Source organism: Oncorhynchus gorbuscha, linkage group LG02 (genome assembly GCF_021184085.1).
Source record: "Oncorhynchus gorbuscha isolate QuinsamMale2020 ecotype Even-year linkage group LG02, OgorEven_v1.0, whole genome shotgun sequence".
Lineage (NCBI taxonomy): Eukaryota > Metazoa > Chordata > Actinopteri > Salmoniformes > Salmonidae > Oncorhynchus > Oncorhynchus gorbuscha.
In genome coordinates, this window is record NC_060174.1 from 54543051 (window position 1) to 54561342 (window position 18292).

Below are 18292 nucleotides of genomic sequence, written 5' to 3' on the forward strand. Positions count from 1 at the left end.
TACAAAGTGGTAGGCCACACAAGCTCACAGAAAGGGACCGCAGAGTGTTGTCCTCAGTTGTAACACTCACTACTGAGTTCCAAACTGCCTCTGGAAGCAACATCAGCACAATAACTGTTTGTCGGGAGCTTCATGAAATCTGTTACCATGGCTGAGCAGCCGCACACCATGCGTAATACCAAGCGTCGGCTGGGATGGTGTAAAGCTCACTGCCATTGGACTCTGGAGCAGTGGTAATGCGTTCTCTGGAGTGATGAATCGTGCTTCACCATTTGGCAGTCCAACAGACGAATCTGGGTTTGGCGGATGTCAGGAGAACGCTAGCTGCTCGACTGCATAGTGCCAGCTGTAAAGTTTGGTGGAGGAGGAATAATGGTACGGGGCTGTTTTTCATGGTTCGGGCCCCTTAGGTCCAGTGAAGGGACATCTTAACGCTACAGCATACAATGACATTCTAGACGATTCTATGCTTCCAACTTTGTGGCAACAGTTTGGAGAAGGCCCTTTCCTGTTCCAGCATTATAATGCCCCTGTGCACAAAGTGAGGTCCATACAGAATTGCTTTGTTGAGATCAGTGGGGAAGAATTTGACTGGCCAGCACAGAGCAGGACGCTAACTGTAAGCCAGGCCTAATCACCCAACATTCGTGCCTGACCTCACGAATGCTCTTGTGGCTGAATGGAAACAGGTCTCCGTAGCACTGTTCCAACATCTAGCGGAAAGCCTTGCCAGAAGAGTGGAGGCTCCTATAGCAGCAAAGGAAGGACCAACTCTCTATTCATGCCTATGATTTTGGAATGAGATGTTGGACAAGCAGGTGTCCATATACTTCTGGTCATGTCGTGCATGTGTAGGCCTATAGTACATACACAGTACCCTCCCAATATGCTAAACAGATCTAGGTTTAAATAATTATTTAAAATCTTGCTTGACCTCTCTGGAATGCAAGTACGGTGTGTTAGTTTTGCACTTTTTTTTTTACATTTTCTATTGGTTCCTGCAAGCTCAACTTAAGCACAAGGGGGAATAAGAATCATATTGTACACCATACTCCTCATTCTTGTTAGCCTGATCCCAGGCGACAGTCTCACACCCAGAACTGATGGTTTTTGGCAGTCCCAGTCTTCTCCTTCATGCCAAATAACTCAAACAGCCACTCCCCCCTGTATCCGCCTGTGTTCACCCTGATGAAAAGGTTCATTATCTTTGGGCTTTGCTCATTGCAGTTCACTTGACTGTATCATGATTCAGGAAAACTCTAGCTCCAACAGGTAGGCACACTTTCTTAAAGGAACATTCTCATCATAATACACTACCAACTAGACAGACATACTTTCACATCTTTGAAACATCTTTGGCATTTTTACCACAAAGACAACTTCTGAGACAGTCATATCATTATTATCACGTATACTCCCCTCTCCGGCCTATAGGTCATCAGGCTGCTGATTATCCTGCACACCTGTCACCATTGTCTTGTGCACCTGCGCCTCATGACACTCACCTGGACTCCATCACCTCCTTGATTATCTTCCCTATATCTGTCACTCCCCTTGGTTCTTTCCTCAGGTGTTATTGACTCTTGTTTTCATGTTGGGAGTGTTGTTTGTGTTTTGTTTCTTTATTAAAACACTCGCTCCCTGTACTCTCAGCGCATTCGTTACAATTACAGAGCGAGTCATTTTATTTCCACCATGCAAACCATCAAATGGCAAAGTCAAGTTTTCAAACTAAGTTTAATACTTAATGTCGTCACTGAACATTTAGTATAACCGTGGGGATAATACATTACAGAAAATATTACAGGACATGACTACAGTATTTAGTAGTATCAATATATTTACACATTTACGGTTCTGGTGATGAACTAATAATATTAGTCATCATTTCCCTAATGACCTGAAGACCACAACAACAAATACGATGGTTATTATGACAGATGCACAGAACAAAAATATCAGACAGACAGACGTACAATACAAAATGAGACACACAAACATAAAGTAACAAAGTATCTTCCCTGTGTAAAAAACAAACAAAAAAAACATCACAGTAATGCGCCTTCAATGCGCCACAAACAATGCGCCTTCAGAAAGTATTCACACCCCTTGAATTTTTGCACATTTTGTTGAGTTAGTCTGAATTCGAAATTTATTGAATTTTGATTTTTCTGTCACTGGCACAATGTCAAAGTTGACTTTTTGGTCTATGTTTGGCTCAGATTTTTTCCGCTCTGGACATATTTTCAACTTTCATTCAGAACCAAAAATGTACCCAATTTAAACTTCCATAAAATACCTATTTTAAACTTTCATTCAGAGCTTAAATTGAACCCAACTTCAACGTCTTGAAAAATACTTATTTTAGACGTTTTTTCAACTCAATGTTGCTTACTGGGATTATTCTTGTAGTGGCGGCCAATTTTTGTTTCGCCTAGGGTGCCAGAACAGCCAGGACCGGCCCTGAATACTAGTATCCAAATAATGTACAAATGTAAAACATCTTTAGTAGCACTGTATTCAATTGAAAATGCAGTGCTGTTCACATAACCTAAACTATGTTAAGAATACTTTTACTTTTAAGGTAACACTGGCTGAGATAATGGATGGGCTGGACATGCCGGGAGATGAGTTTGGATTGGTCTGCCATGTAGCGTGCTTCTGTCTATAACGTGAGCTGCTCAGTATGTCTTGATAGTCCTGTCTACCGCAGTGTAAGACAACATTATCAATCGAGAACTACAAAAGTTGCTACATTTCTCAACAACATTGATGCTCTGAATTTTTGCTGTCTCTTTTTTGGTTTACCGAACATCACTTTTCCACTTTGTTATACTTCAAGCAAGTTCAGCCAAGACTAGCTAGCTAGTAACATTAGCTGAGATGGAAGCTAGCAAAAATGTAGAGGGAGCTGTCGTAACCGAGGTAGATACTGTCATCTATATGGAAGATTCTGACACTCTCACAGAATTAACGGTACCGAGGTTGGAGGAATTAGTCTTCGGTACAGGTGTCCAAATAACCCCTTTGAAACCCCACAAAACTACAGAGTTTAATGCAGCAGGCATTAAGGATATTACCACTGATGTGAAACTGTTGAAAAATAAAAGTGGATGCCCTGACAAAAGAAAACGAGGAGCTGCGCACAGCCAGTGATGAACAGGACCGATACAAGCGCCGATGGGGGCTGAGACTGAACATGCTCCCTGAAACTGATGGTGAGAATATCAGAGGGATTGTGATTGACATTATTGGGAAGGTTGTTCCATATCCCCCTGCTATCCTGAACATCGCTGTAGATGTTGTACACAGTCTCGGAGATAAGAGAAAGGAGATGAACAGACACAGACAAGGTTTGCGTTGAGGAACGTGAGAGACGAGGTGTGGAGAGCTGCCAAACTTGCGCCGATCTTCAGGGAGAAAGGCACTCGCTTTGCAAAAGATTTCAGCAAGCGCGACAGGGATGCCCATGCGAAGCTGTGGCCACAAGTCGATGGGGCAAGATGCAGGGAGAAAAGAAGCCTCCTTTCGCGAGGGGTTTTCTGCCATTGACAACCGCAGGGTGGAGCCACGTGTGACTGATTTATGCTTCATGAGTTGGCCTGCTTATACAGTAGTAGGCTAATGAAGCCATATACCGTTTCAACTGGTGAGTTTATTCATCCAATTGTTTATCTGAACACCGCATATAGGTGATATTGCATAGGGCCATACTGTCCGTAGTGGCGAGTTTTGAATGTGAACATTAACCAACGTAAGCACACTGATTTTTGATTCTCATTTGATGGCATACTAAGAAATCAGTTAGCTTTTAGTCATTTCATTTGGTTTCAAGATTAATATTATGTAAGTAAATCTCCATTTATTTTTCATATGGCGATGATTAGCTGTCAGATGTTTTTATTTTACGTTTGAGAGTTTAATTGAAGATCTAAACTATTAATATATTATGTGTTATTACACGGTCTATCCATTTATTTTCCTTTTATGGTCGTTACTGTTCGTCAAGTACATTTTTGAAGAACTTATGCTATATTCAGGGTCCCTTGTTTATTCTAGACAACTCTATCTCGGATACTCTGCTTGTCAACATTTCTTTGCTTTTTATTCTTGAACACCAGGGGTTTACGTACCAATTGAACACCAGGGGTTTACGTACCAATTGAACACCAGGGGTTTACGTACCAATTGAACACCAGGGGTTTACGTACCAATTGAACATCAGGGGTTTACGTACCAATTGAACATCAGGGGTTTACGTACCAATTGAACATCAGGGGTTTACGTACCAAAGGCAGTTTTTGTAAAGATTCGTTAAAAAGTCCAATTGTTTTTTTTGTTTTTTTCAAGAGACACGTTCCTCAGCTGCCGACTTAAAATTTTGGACTTCACAATGGGGTGACAAGATCATTTTTAGTCTTAGCTCATCTCATTCTGCTGGTGTGGGAATACTTTTCAGACAGTTTCCAGGTACAGTTTAAGAAAGCAGGTGTGATGCTGAGGGTCACTGGATAACTAATGTTTTCGAATATAAAAAGGGTCATGTTACATATTGGTAAATATTTATGGTTATAACAGTCATTCTTCTAACATCTATTAGTGAAGTCTTAATTGAATTGAAAAACAAATATTCCACAATAATTGCTGGAAGCGATTATAATGTTGCTCCTCGTGACTGGATGGACAAGTATCCCACCAGGCATTCAGCCCATTGTTTTAATAACTTAATTCTACATTTCTGCTCCCAACTTTCAACTTTCCGACATTTAGCGTTCACAGAATCCAACTTTAGAACATTGTTCTTGGTTCAACTCTATAACTTAGCGACAGACAATTCAAATCTAGAATTGATCATTGGTTGGTATCTTCCAATCTTACGAATCTTGTCAGTGAATGTAGTATTGTCAGTGAATGTAGTATTTCCTCAGATCCTGACAGGCCATTGTTCCATTATTCTTTCCTTTTGATAATGACAAGAGATTTTCAAAAGCATCTTTTCTTTTAAAGAATGAGCCATTTTGTTTTACAGTCGAAAGCTCTTATCAGAGGGACCTGTCTCGATCCTGCTCTTTCTTCTACTAACAAATGGGAAATTATTAAATTCAGAAATCAATGTCTTGCCATCACTACTGGTAAAATGCTAAGAAAAGATTATCCAAGCAGATGTTGATATTAACAGGCTGAGCAATAAACTTGATTTAAATGAAGATTAAAAAGGAACAGGGTGCCTTCATCCGTTCAACGGCCAAATGGATTGAAAAAGGTGAAAAAAACACATCTTACTTCTTTAATTTGGAGAAGAGTAGGCAGACTAGGAATAGTATTACACCCATTTGTAGTATTACACCCATCTGTTGATCGTGAAATGATTCATAAGAAAATACTCTTTCTATACTTCACTATATCAATCTCATCTTTCAGAAGGCAACATGAATTCCTTTTTTGATTCAGTTCATAACTCTGTTAACCCTATAGAAGAAAGGTTTAAGAAACTCTGTGATTCTGATATAGATATTACTTTGTTGGACTAAACCATTAAACAAATGCCTATAGGTAAATCTCCTGGACCGGATAGCATGACTCCTGAATTCTATCAACATTTTTGGCATGATTTAGAGAGTTATTGCTTTCGGGCTACAAAGAGGGTATTGCTAATGCTATCTTATCACCTCCTTTGTGACAGGGACTAATAGTTCTTATACCCAAACCAAAGAAGGACTCTCTTCACCTAGATGTATATTGTTTTTAGATTTTTAAAAATTCTTTTGGCACTTTCGAACAACTTTTAACTTAGAACTATCTACTTTTGGCTTTTGGGAGGATTTCTGTTAAGTGATAAGGATAATGTACAATATAATGATAATAGCAGTTCGCTGGCTATTAGTAATAGTACATCCCCTTGTTTCTCTATTGCTAGAGGAATTAGACAGGGTTGTCCAAGCTCTTTATTTTAGCCACAGATCTACTAGCAATATTTCTAAACAAAATCTGAGAATTTAAAATGGATCCATATTTTTGGTAAAGATTTAAATATCAGTCCATTTGCAGATGATACTGCCCTTTTCCTAAAGGATAGAGCGTCTATTCCCTTGGCTATTGACAGAATCAAGACATTTTCTATGGCCTCTGGGTCGACTCCCAACCTTAACAAATGTGATCTCATGCCAATTATTTGCTGTGACTCCGTCAACATTGCCTGTTAAAAAGGAAGTTAAATATTTAGGAATTGTTATCACTAAAAACGTTTCAGATAGAGAATCTTTAAACATCGATAATAGGATTAATTCCATGAGAGTTTCATTAAGTCCGTGGCAGCAATGTGATATCTCAATCTTGGGTCGTATTCTTTTGTCCAAGACCGATGGCTTATCTAGAACCATTTACCCAAGTCAGTCCCTTTTTATTTCTTCTAATAACATTTTTTTTAAGTCAATTCTGTTATATTTAGATTTGTAGGGAGGAATAAATCATTATATTCAGAAATCACAATTAGTATGATCGTGGAGGTTTACAGGCTATTGATTTTGATTCGTTAATGGTTGCTTTTAGAATTAAATCGTTGATATGTCTGTCTAATCCTACCTCTGTGGTATCATATCCCTAACAGTCTGTTTAATAAACTTGGTGGACTTGAATTCCTAAAGAAATGTGATTTTGACCCTCCAAAATGACCTGTGAAATTGTCTAATTTCACCAGCTAATGTTGTTTTTCTGGAAAATGATATTCAAGCATGATTTTTCTCCCCAGGTTAATATTACTCAGAGAGAATTTGCAAAGCAATTCCACTTCCTTTACTTGGGACTTATTAAGAACACTTTGTTATATTATGAGGTTGTTCCCTCTTTTCCAAGTTTACAAATGAATGACTTGAATCTTTTGGATAAAAAAAAGCAACAATAAATGGATACGATTGGCTGTTAATGAATTTGGTGTGAAGAGGGTGTGAACGATGTTGAATGGGTGGCTCTCCAGTAGGTGTACCAAAACATTAATAGCAATTTTCTCAACAAAATGGGGTTACAAGTTTATCAACATTCAAAGCAGAATTAATTTTCAATTGTTCCTCAACTGCAGTGTATCAAATACCATTTTCTAGCTTTGAGTCTCTACTTTCATCCAATGTAAAAAATACAATTTCAAATTTTGCTACATAAGACTGAATCCAGGTGGTGGGTCACAAATTGAAACAAGAGAAGTTTGTGTCAAATTATTACACAATATACTGCAAGTCATAAATCAGCATGTCAACGTAGGCATTTTATGATTAACCGCATGAGCACTACAGTTATTTCATATGAACTTCTCTTAAACTAGCATGTAGCATTTGAGCGGACATGTTCTTATCAAGTTTGACCGATCTTTTTCAACAACACATTTACAGCATTAATGTACTAAAAATAAGCTTTGATCACACAATCCACCGACTGGTCTTGGAATGAATAGCCTGACTGTCAGTCTCAATGAGGTAATACTTGTTATGAAGTGCTTTTAAAGTTTCTTGATAAATAACCATTTGTACCTGTTAGTGCTGGTTCATATTCTACTGCTAGATTCTGTCAGTCATAATTCACTTACACTTAAGAACTAACAAAATTGCATCGCAAAATCCTACAGAAATTGAGAATAATGGTAGTGAAGGCACGTGACAGAGGTTTGAATTTTTTTTTTTTTTTTTTAAAGGAACATTTGATCGTTTCACGTGCTGCGATTCCTTTAATGGCAAAATGCCTCAATACACACTTAGTCAGCCTATTGCCAAATATGCTTGTTAATGATAAATATGCCTGTTAATGTAACTCCCTTCAGCACACCACTTATTTCTGTATGAACAATATTATTTTGTTTCCTTATGCACCCAATAGGGTAGCCTGGGTTAAGTTCATACCACGATTATACAGTCAGTTCACTGAGACTTACTGACTACAATAGCATGTACTTAATATTGATTTAATTCAATCAAGAATTCAACTTTGAGTGAATCTGATTAATGGTGCATAACAGGCAACTAAATAAGTGCTAGCCCAGGCTTGGGCAAATTCGTATATATGTCTTACAGCCAGTTGACTAGATTGTAGAATATACTCCAGAATGACTAGAATACAGTTGATTAGATTCTACAAATCACTTGTATGTATAATGAATATAATTCAGTTGGCTAGATTTTTGAATCTAGAATGACTAGAATCCAGTTGACTAGATTCAGGCCAATCATAGTGTTTGTTTGACCTTCCCCTGATCCTCCACCTTCCTGATGGCTGCCTGGATGGCGTCCTGGTCTCCCAGGAGCTGCATGGGTTTGGTGGGCCGGAAGTTCTCATCCAGCTCAATCAGAATGGGCGTTCCTGTGGGTAATGTCACGTTGACGATATCAGCATCTGATATACCTGTTGAAATAAATAGAGATAAATGTTTGATTTGTAGTGTTCTGCTGCTTGTGAACCACAGTAAAACAAACCCGTGGCATACTATCACCATGAAGATAATATAACCATTATGTTAGTACAGCTTTATCCCATATTGTTATGGAAAGCGATACCAACTGCTCTGATTTCTGTACACCGAAGTAAGCTTATGAGTGCTCAATAACCACTTAAAACCAAATCAAAATGTGCAACAGACTACTGTAGGTCTATAATGTAGGTCCTCTAACAACAAATGAGCAAAACAAAAATTCCTGCTATAATAGCATAGATGATTTATAATATCGCCATTACATAACTGTCTATAAAGTTACAGGGTGGCCAGTGGAGGAGCTAAAAGGTCAATGTGGATCTCATGGCAGTAGCCTGATGTAACATAAACCTAGTGCCCTTTTTGTACAAGTTCAACCACGTGCCATTTCTGGAACTCATATATATATATATATTGCTATAAACCAAATGGGAGTGAATGCTAGTTACGAACTAGGCCTAAAGCATAGAGGGCCTAGGGAACTCCTTTTGTAGATTCAAACATTCAAATGGAAGTGAAAGTAGCCATGCAGCTCTTAAGTCTGCAGTTACAAAAGAGAACCAAAAAGGACAATAGCAGTGCAGCAAATGTCAATGGTAGTAATGGTGGAGCTGATGCACTCAAGCCTAGTGGGGTTACAAACACACACACACACACACACAACACACACACACACACACACACACACACACACACACACACACACACACACACACACACACACACACACACACACACACACACACACACACACGTTATACCTTGTAAGTGTTTCAGCAGTGCCCTGCAGCTATTCCCATGCCCAGAGATGAGCACCGATTTCCCCTGTTTGATCTCTGGCACAATGGTGCCATCCCAGTATGGCTGGAGCCTCTCTAAGACATCCTTCAGGCTCTCCGACTTAGGGAGATCCTCTTTAGAAATATCGCAAGTAGAATACCGCCGGTCGTTGTAGATCTCCAAAAAGTAAGGGTGTGAATTGTCGATAGGCGGCGGCGTGAGGTCGTAACTCCTCCTCCACTGTTTCACCTGCTCCTCGCCGTGGTTTAGGGCCATCTCGGCACGGTTGAGCCCGATCAGAGCACCATAATGGCGCTCATTCAGCCTCCACGATTTCACCACTGGGACCCACTCCTGCCCCATGGCCTCTAGTAGCAGCCAGGCTGTGTGGATGGAGCGGCTAAGCAGGGATGTGAAGACCACATCCAAGTGGTAGCCTGCCTCGCTTAGGAGGTGACCGCACGCTAGGGCCTCCTTTACCCCGTCCTCACTCAGCCTCTGGTCCACCCAGCTGCAGAAGCGGTTCTCTTTGGTCCAGGCCCCTTCTCCATGCCTCATCACAAAGACTTTGTACTTGGACATCGGGAAAGACTGGCTGGCAGCAGGAGCCTGTACTGTACACAAACAAACAATGGGTTGAATTATAGGACATCCGGAAGGACAGGCTGGCAGCAGGAGCCTGTACTGTACACAAACAAACAATGGGTTGAATTATAGGACATCCGGAAGGACAGGCTGGCAGCAGGAGCCTGTACTGTACACAAACAAACAATGGGTTGAATTATAGGACATCCGGAAGGACAGGCTGGCAGCAGGAGCCTGTACTGTACACAAACAAACAATGGGTGGAATTATAGGACATCCGGAAGGACAGGCTGGCAGCAGGAGCCTGTACTGTACACAAACAAACAATGGGTTGAATTATAGGACATCCGGAAGGACAGGCTGGCAGCAGGAGCCTGTACTGTACACAAACAAACAATGGGTTGAATTATAGGACATCCAGAAGGACAGGCTGGCAGCAGGAGCCTGTACTGTACACAAACAAACAATGGGTTGAATTATAGGACATCCGGAAGGACAGGCTGGCAGCAGGAGCCTGTACTGTACACAAACAAACAATGAGGAATTATAGAAGCGAAGGGTGCAGGTTCAGTTACATAATGCACTGGACTGTTACTGTGGCCAGCTAACATCATCAGTCACTTAGCACACAACTTAAATAAGAATTATTCAACAAGTCTCGAATAGGCTACTTGATGAGTTTCAACAACCTAAATGTACAGCAGCAGTTCAGTGGTGCCCTGTATTATTACCCGTGCTTCATTTGAGCCGGAACCTCTCCGTTTTGGACTGCCTTGTTCCGGAACCTGTTTGAATACGGTACCTTTTCCTGGCATGAAACGTTGTTTGAAACCAACGCGTGGCCATGGCTGTATGAGAAGCGCGCCTGTATCTCTCACAGAACTAGAATGAGATCAACTTGATATGATCTCTCTCCCTCTACTCTGATAGACATGAGCCTGCAACTCTCATCTCTCCAGCGTTGCACCATCATTTATTTCCTTACAGAATCATAGCCGTGCGAATTTAAATACATTTGCCAAAGTTATAGAAGTTCTGCTGTCGCGGGAACACACAGATTGGAAAGCAAATGGCTCCTGATCAAAACACTCAAATCTGTCTGCTTTAGGCTACAAAAATACTTGATTTACTTTGTAAAACAATATTTGGAAGTTAAACAAGAGAGAGATAATTCATTTAGTATGTATGCTATGTTACATTTCGTATGGTATGTATTCATTTGTGGATGTCCATCACCCATTTCGTATGATATGTTAAAAATTACATTTCTGATTATAGGTCACAAATTTGCAAAACGTACATTGTTACGAATTCGCACAAATGTCTTATATGTTACGATTTGCAAATATACAATATGTTGTGAATTTGCAAAACGTACAATATGTTACAACTTTGCAAAATGAATGTTACAAATTCTAGCTTGATAACGTTAGCTAGCGGATATCGGTTAGGGTTAAATTTAGAAGTTAGATTAAAGGTTTAAGGTTAGGGTTAGCTAAAAGGGTGAAAGTTAGGGGAAGGGTTAGCTAAAAAGGTTAGGGTTAGTAATGGCAAAGCAGCTAAAAAGTAGTAAGTAGTTGAAAAGTTGCTAATTAGCTAAAATGCTATGGTCTGTGATGAGATTCAAACTTGCAACTAGCTAAAATGCTATGGTCTGTGATGAGATTCAAACTTGCAACCTTTGGGTTGCTAGACATTTGCGTTGCCAGACATTTGCGTTATACTAACAAGGCAGTTGAAAAGTTGCTAATTAGCTAAACTCAGCAAAAAAAGAAACGTCCCTCTTTCAGGACCCTGTCTTTCAAAGATAATTCGTAAAAATCCAAATAACTTCACAGATTTTCATTGTAAAGGTACACCGTTTCCCATGCTTTTTCAATTAACCATAAATAATGAACATGCACCTGTGGAACCATCATTAAGACACTAACAGCTTCCATCAGCCTCCATCAATGCTCAGACTGTCCGCAATAGGCTAAACTGAGGGCTTGTAGGCCTGTTGTAAGACAGGACCTCACCGACAACAACTTCACCCATGGGCACAAATCCACCGTCGCTGGACCAGACAGGACAGGCAAAAAGTGCTCTTCACTGACGAGTCAGTTCTGTCTCACCAGGGGTGATAGTCGGATTCGCTTTTATCGTTGAAGGAATGAGCGTTACACCGAGGCCTGTACTCTGGGGCGGGATCGATTTGGAGGTGGAGGGTCCGTCATGGTCTGGGGTGGTGTGTCACAGCATCATTGGACTGAGCTTGTTGTCATTGCAGGCAATCTCAATGCTGTACGTTACAGGGAAGCCATCTTCCTCCCTCATGTGGTACCCTTCCTGCAGGCTCATCCTGACATGACCCTCCAGCATGACAATGCCACCAACGATACTGCTCGTTCTGCGCGTGATTTCCTGCAAGACAGTAATGTCAGTGTTCTGCCATGGCCTGCGAAGAGCCCGGATCTCAATCCCATTGAGCACGTCTGGGACCTGTTGGATCAGAGGGTGAGGGCTAGGGCCATTCCCCCCAGAAATATCCAGGAACTTGCAAGTGCCTTGGTGTAAGAGTGGGGTAACATCTCACAGCAAGAACTGGCAAATCTGGTGCAGTCCATGAGGAAGAGATGTACTGCAGTACTTAATGCAGCTGGTGGCCACACCAGATACTGACTGTTACCTTTTATTTTGACCCACCTTTGTTCAGGGACACATTATTCAATTTCTGTGGAACTTAAGTTTACTAAAAATAAACACAGTTGACAATGAGAGGAAGTTTCTTTTTTGCTGAGTTTTGAATTGTCTGTGATGATATTTGAACTCGCAACCTTTGGGTTATACACCCACCCATCCACCCTACTTAAGTAGCCATCTGTCTTATGTAACCATACCAAACATAACTTATCACAGTAAAAGGAGCGTCTCAGATTCACGTACAGAATAATACAAAATGCTCTGAGACCTGGTTGAGGCCTAGGCCATTGATGGATTCAAGACACGGTTGTTTTTATTGATCTCAGATTCTCAGTTTGTCTGTGTCAAAGTAAACTGTAATTTCGATCATTTGTGTGGTATCTGCCAAAGTCTCCAGTCATTTTATAAATGCATGAAATGTGTTCATAAAAGGCCCCATATTTCCCGGACCATAAACAACTAAAAATGTTCCCCATGTTTACAACTTCTGTAAGTGCTTCTACTCTACTGCTCTATGGCACTAGCAATTGCGATGATATGCATGCAATGCTTTATTATAAAGCATTGCATGCAGATTCACTGAGGTCACCCTCCACCCGCGCATACGTTTTGTCACGGCACACACTATTCATTAAGCACTGTTATTAGTTACATGTACACAACTCCGCTTGCTATAAGCCTAAAATATTTTACTTGTTTTACTATGCAACTCTATTGTTAATGAGCGTGATATCAGAAGCAGAAGCAGTAGCCATCATCAACATGGCTGAGAGGTTTATGGGGTGGGTCTGGTAGGTCAATAATTTCAAGTGGCATACTACAAGCCAACACACGGTTACGTTAACCCAAGTTAAACATCATTGCACAGGGTAACGCTGAATCTAAACAACGAAATGTGGCTATTACACATTCCCTGTGGCGTAATGAATACGGAATACCATATTATTACATCATATCAACAGACGATAAAAACAGCTAACGTTAGCTTTGATGCCTTGCACTTGTCATCTCATACACTGGTAGCCTACTCTGTCTGGAATCCAGATAGCGTACATGCGTTTTTACGAGGGCATGCGTGTAAGACGTTCAAGCTACAAAATGCGGGTCAATAACAATTAAAACTGAAAATGTATTACAATAATAGCATGTAAACAACCTTACCCTGCGTGAGCTACAAGTTTAGACCAATTGTCGTGCAGTCGTGACTGATGACAGATATTTGGAACACCATCGAGAGCGTTCAAAAGAAGTCCGCGACTGACAGCTTGCGGTCCAATCGAAGCGGTAAATCTCACATTTGGGCGGGATTTGTGTAACGTGTACTGCCCATATATGGACGGATGAAAGGAACGGCTCGCGCTGTCTGGGACCGTCATCATGGAGGAAGAAGGCGTGGCATGACATATTTAGCTGGGTACATTTTAAAAGTCACTGAATGTGGACATTATTAAGTATCTGCTCTGTCAATGTTTTGCCTGCAAAGTGGAAAATACTGCACTTTTTTTTGTTTAAAAAAAAACTACAGTATAAACTATGATTGATACACAATACAAACGACATGCGCAAGCTCGCACGCACACACACACACACACACACAGACGCATGCACTCACACACGCGCACACTCACACAAACGCAGTGTTAACTTTTATTGTTGACCATGCAAGTGACAATGATAATACGATGTTAATAAGTGCTTTATTGACAGTAACATAATTTTATGAATAACTTCTAACTATCCAACATTGTGTGTGTCCATACTACATCATATAAATACAATTTCATAACAAATTACATAAAAATAATACATTACTTTCCATTAAAAATAAGACATGATTTTCTATTGAATGACTATAATTATCTATCGTATGACGTAAATTTGATTTGCATCCATACAAAACATATACCGACGCAAGAGACTCTTACTATGTAAAACTACTACTTCCCTTACCTTCTCCTCCTTTTTGACAGTCTTGAGGTTGGCCTTGAAGTCAATAGACTTTGACCTTGGCTCCCAGCAGAGCCCCCAACATTGCTTCAGCTGATACTCTTACCCTCTTCAACTGAGGTCACTTTTTGCCTTTCAGCTCAATGATCTTCATGGTCAGATTTCCAATCTATATTGCCACATAGCAAGGTTTCAAAATAAAAGTCTCACATACCAACACGAATATGTACTGCCTGTACATTGATTTGATTCAAATTTTATTGCTCCAAAAATCTGTGTTGCTTTTATGGTAGCACATTCTTTTTTAGAATATCGACCAGAACAAAGGTTTATTATCTTCTAAGAGCTTATTATACATTCGCATAATAATATATCCCATACTTGGATAGTGTGTGCATTGAAAGATCATACTATGAAGTTAACGGTTTGTAATATTTTAATTTGAGAATCTGTTGGTAACTTTTGGAAACTTTAATTTGCGACAACAACAACCTCAATTTGCAGTACTTTACAAATATTCTTTTAAGAGAAAGCAGATTCATACCTGAATATTTCGCACTCATAATCAAGTACCTAAATATACCTGAATATACTCATACTCATAGTACTGTTCCTGAATACATCGTAATATGTCTGAATATACTCATACATATAGTACCTGCAGGTCCTGTACAGACAGCCCAGAGAGTTTGAGTGGTGGAACTCATTCACTCAGTGTGGTATGTCTGTCATCCACCTTCTGCTCTTTTTCAGCCACCAGCAGAGATGTGGCCTTCTTCACCAGTTTGGTCTGGGATACAATATTATAGATACACTACAATTAGAATACTATTATACTACTATTATTAATTACTTAGTAGTATAATACTAGTATTATGTATTAGTAGTATAATCAGGGTTGGATGGTAACAGAAGACATGTAACAGGATTACGTAATCAGATTCAAAAAATGAAGTAACTGTAATCAGACCAGATTACTTAAAATACATTTCTTATCGGATGACGTTATTAAAACATCTGATTACATCTTGGATTACTTCATCTGATATGATATGTGGGCTGCAAGTGTTTGCCTTAAACACAGTGAAATGGCAGATTTTTTGAAAGATGTGATGAGGCACACAGCTCGGAAGTCGCCTTTTCAGTGGGAATTTAAGATTTTTCCTTCTGTTGTACCGTAATCTATTTAAAATCTCAAACTTCAGAATTTCCTCTCCCTGGTTGCTTTCCCCAGAAACTTTTTTAACCACAAAAGTCAGACCCCCACTTACCGAGAACTAAATCATCCCACATTGAATCAGGATCCCTGTGTCAAAAGGACATTTTTAATTAGTCAACACAGCCCCATCCTGTTCACTTCCCAAGCACTGGGATGACACACGTGACAAATCAGCTGCTTAGTCAGCTAAATCTATCATTTAAGTGCAAATGAGTACACTAAAATTGACCTGTCTGTCTTTGAAGACCGATCTACATTCAGAGTATTTGCACAAGTAATCATCCAACTCATGGAATGATCTGATTTCATTTCGATCTGTTACATCTGTCTATTAAAGCGTTTATTCTACCTGACTGTTATGTTAAAGGTGAGTCAGACATTCAAATGACCATTTCCTCTTCTACTGGCCAGAATATGTAGACACTGTCTCTAGCCGACTACCACCCTGTGCTCTACCTTGCAACTTTGAGACTGCTGCCCTATGTAGAGAGAGTCATTGAACACTGGTCCCTTTAATAATGTTTCTATACTGTTTTACAGACTTTATATGTGTATACTGTATTCTAGTCATGGCTCATCCTATATAACTACTGCTAAACACACCTTTTCTATTTGCATACTGTCTATAAACACCATTCACCTGCATATATATTTATGTTCCAAACTTTGGCCTGGAAGCTGAGTTCCTGCAATTCTATCAATTTTGCCACGTACTGTGTATTTATATTTTTTAATATATTCTCAACATAGCTCATTCTAATGTTTCTACTATTGTACATTGCATTTTAGTCACACTATTTATACACACCAGATATGTATTTATATACTGGATTCTTGACATAGCTCACTGTAATATATGTACTACTGTACATGTCATTCTTAGTAGATCTTTCACCCAGTGTATATACAGTGCGTTCGGAAAGTATTCAGACCCCTTGACTTTTTCCACATATTGCTACATTACAGCCTTATTCTAAAATTGATTCAATTGTTTTTACCCCTCATCAATCTACAATATCCCATACTGAGAAAGGAAAAACAGGTTTTTAGATATTGTAGCAAATGTATAAAAAAACAACAGCTGAAATATCACATTTACATAAATATTCAGACCCTTTACTCAGTACTTTGTTGAAGCACCTTTGGCAAGCTTGGCATATGTTTATTTGGGGAGTTTCTCCCATTCTTCTCTGCAGATCCTCTCAAGCTCTGTCAGGTTGGACAGGGAGCGTCACTGCACAGCTATTTTCAGATCTCTCCAGAGATGTTCGTTCGGATTCAAGTCCGGGTTCTAGCTGGGCCACTCAAGGACATTCAGAGACTTATCCCAAAGTCACTCCTGTGTTTTCTTGGCCGTGTGTTTAGGGTCCTTGTCCTGTTGGAAGGTGAACCTTCGCCCCAGTCTCAGGTCCTGAGCGCTTTGGAGCAGGTTTTCATCAAGGATCTCTCTATACTTTGCTCCGGTTATCTTTCCCGTGGTCCAGACTAGTCTCCCAGTTCCTGCCGCTGAAAAACATCCCCACGGCACGATGTTGCCACCACCATGCTTCACCGTAAGGATGGTGCCAGGTTTCCTCCAGACGTGACGCACGGCATTCAGACCAGAGAATCTTGTTTCTCATGGTCTGAGAGTCCTTTAGGTGACTTTTAGCAATCTCCAAGTGGGCTGTCATGTGCCTTTACTGAGGAATGTCTTCCGTCTGGCCACTCTACCATAAAAGGCCTGATTGGTGGAGTGCTGTAGAGATGTTGTCCAACATATAACTATCAAAATAAAGAAAGTTGCACACTCCATGTGTAATCTCCCAGCAATTGAATTGATCTATTTTCCAAAGTTGAAACGTTGGTAAATACCCATTAAATTGCTGGGAGATTACACATGGAATGTGTGACATTCTTTGTTTTGATAGTTTATAGTTTATTCGCTGTTAGTCAGCACCTTCACACAAACCATAATTCTGGGTGTGCGCCAGCTCATGTTGTTTTTTATCTTCTGGAAGGTTCTCCCATCTCCACAGATGAACTCTGGAGCTCTGTCAGAGTAACCATCGGGTTCTTGGTCACCTCCCTGACCTAATCCCTTCTCACCTAATTGCTCAGTTTGGCCGGGTGGCCAGCTCTAGGAAGAGTGTTGGTGGTTCCAAACTTCTTCCATTTAAAAGTAATGGGGGACACTTTGTTCTTGGGGACCTTCAATGCTGCATAAATGTTTTGGTACTCTTGCCCAGATCTGTGGCTCGACACAACCCTGTCTCGGGGGCTCTACGGACAATTCCCTCGACCTCATGGCTTGGTTTTTGAACTGACATGCACTGTCAACTGTGAGACCTTATATAGACAGGTGTGTGCCTTTCCAAATCATATCCAATCAATTTAATTTACCACAGGTGGACTCCAAGTTGTAGAAACATCTCAAGGATGATCAAATCAAAGTATATTTGTCACGTGCGCCGAATACAACAGGTGTAGAACTTACAGTGAAATGCTTACTTACAGGCTCTAACCAATAGTGCAAAAAAAGTGTTAGGTGAACAATAGGTAAGTAAAGAAATAAAACAACAGTAAAAAGACAGGCTATAAAAGTAGCGAGGCTACATACAGACACCGGTTAGTCAGGCTGATTGAGG

The 18292-nt window shown here is 40.2% G+C and overlaps 1 protein-coding gene across 2 annotated transcripts; it reads right to left on the reverse strand.

The window, feature by feature from the left end:
* Window positions 1-1718: 1718 nt before the first annotated feature.
* On the reverse strand, window positions 1719-13776 carry LOC124004499 (bisphosphoglycerate mutase-like). Of its 2 annotated transcripts, none has more exons than XM_046313251.1 (3): window positions 13661-13776; window positions 9214-9846; window positions 1719-8385 (listed from the first exon to the last, which is right to left on the reverse strand). In XM_046313251.1, exons 2-3 carry the CDS (start codon window positions 9812-9814, stop codon window positions 8210-8212), a joined length of 777 nt encoding a protein of 258 aa, XP_046169207.1. In that variant the 5' UTR covers window positions 9815-9846; window positions 13661-13776; the 3' UTR covers window positions 1719-8209. The 2 variants fall into 2 exon arrangements, with proteins under 2 accessions (XP_046169207.1, XP_046169208.1); XM_046313252.1 differs by having other exon boundaries at window positions 9214-9841; window positions 13661-13732.
* Window positions 13777-18292: the final 4516 nt, after the last annotated feature.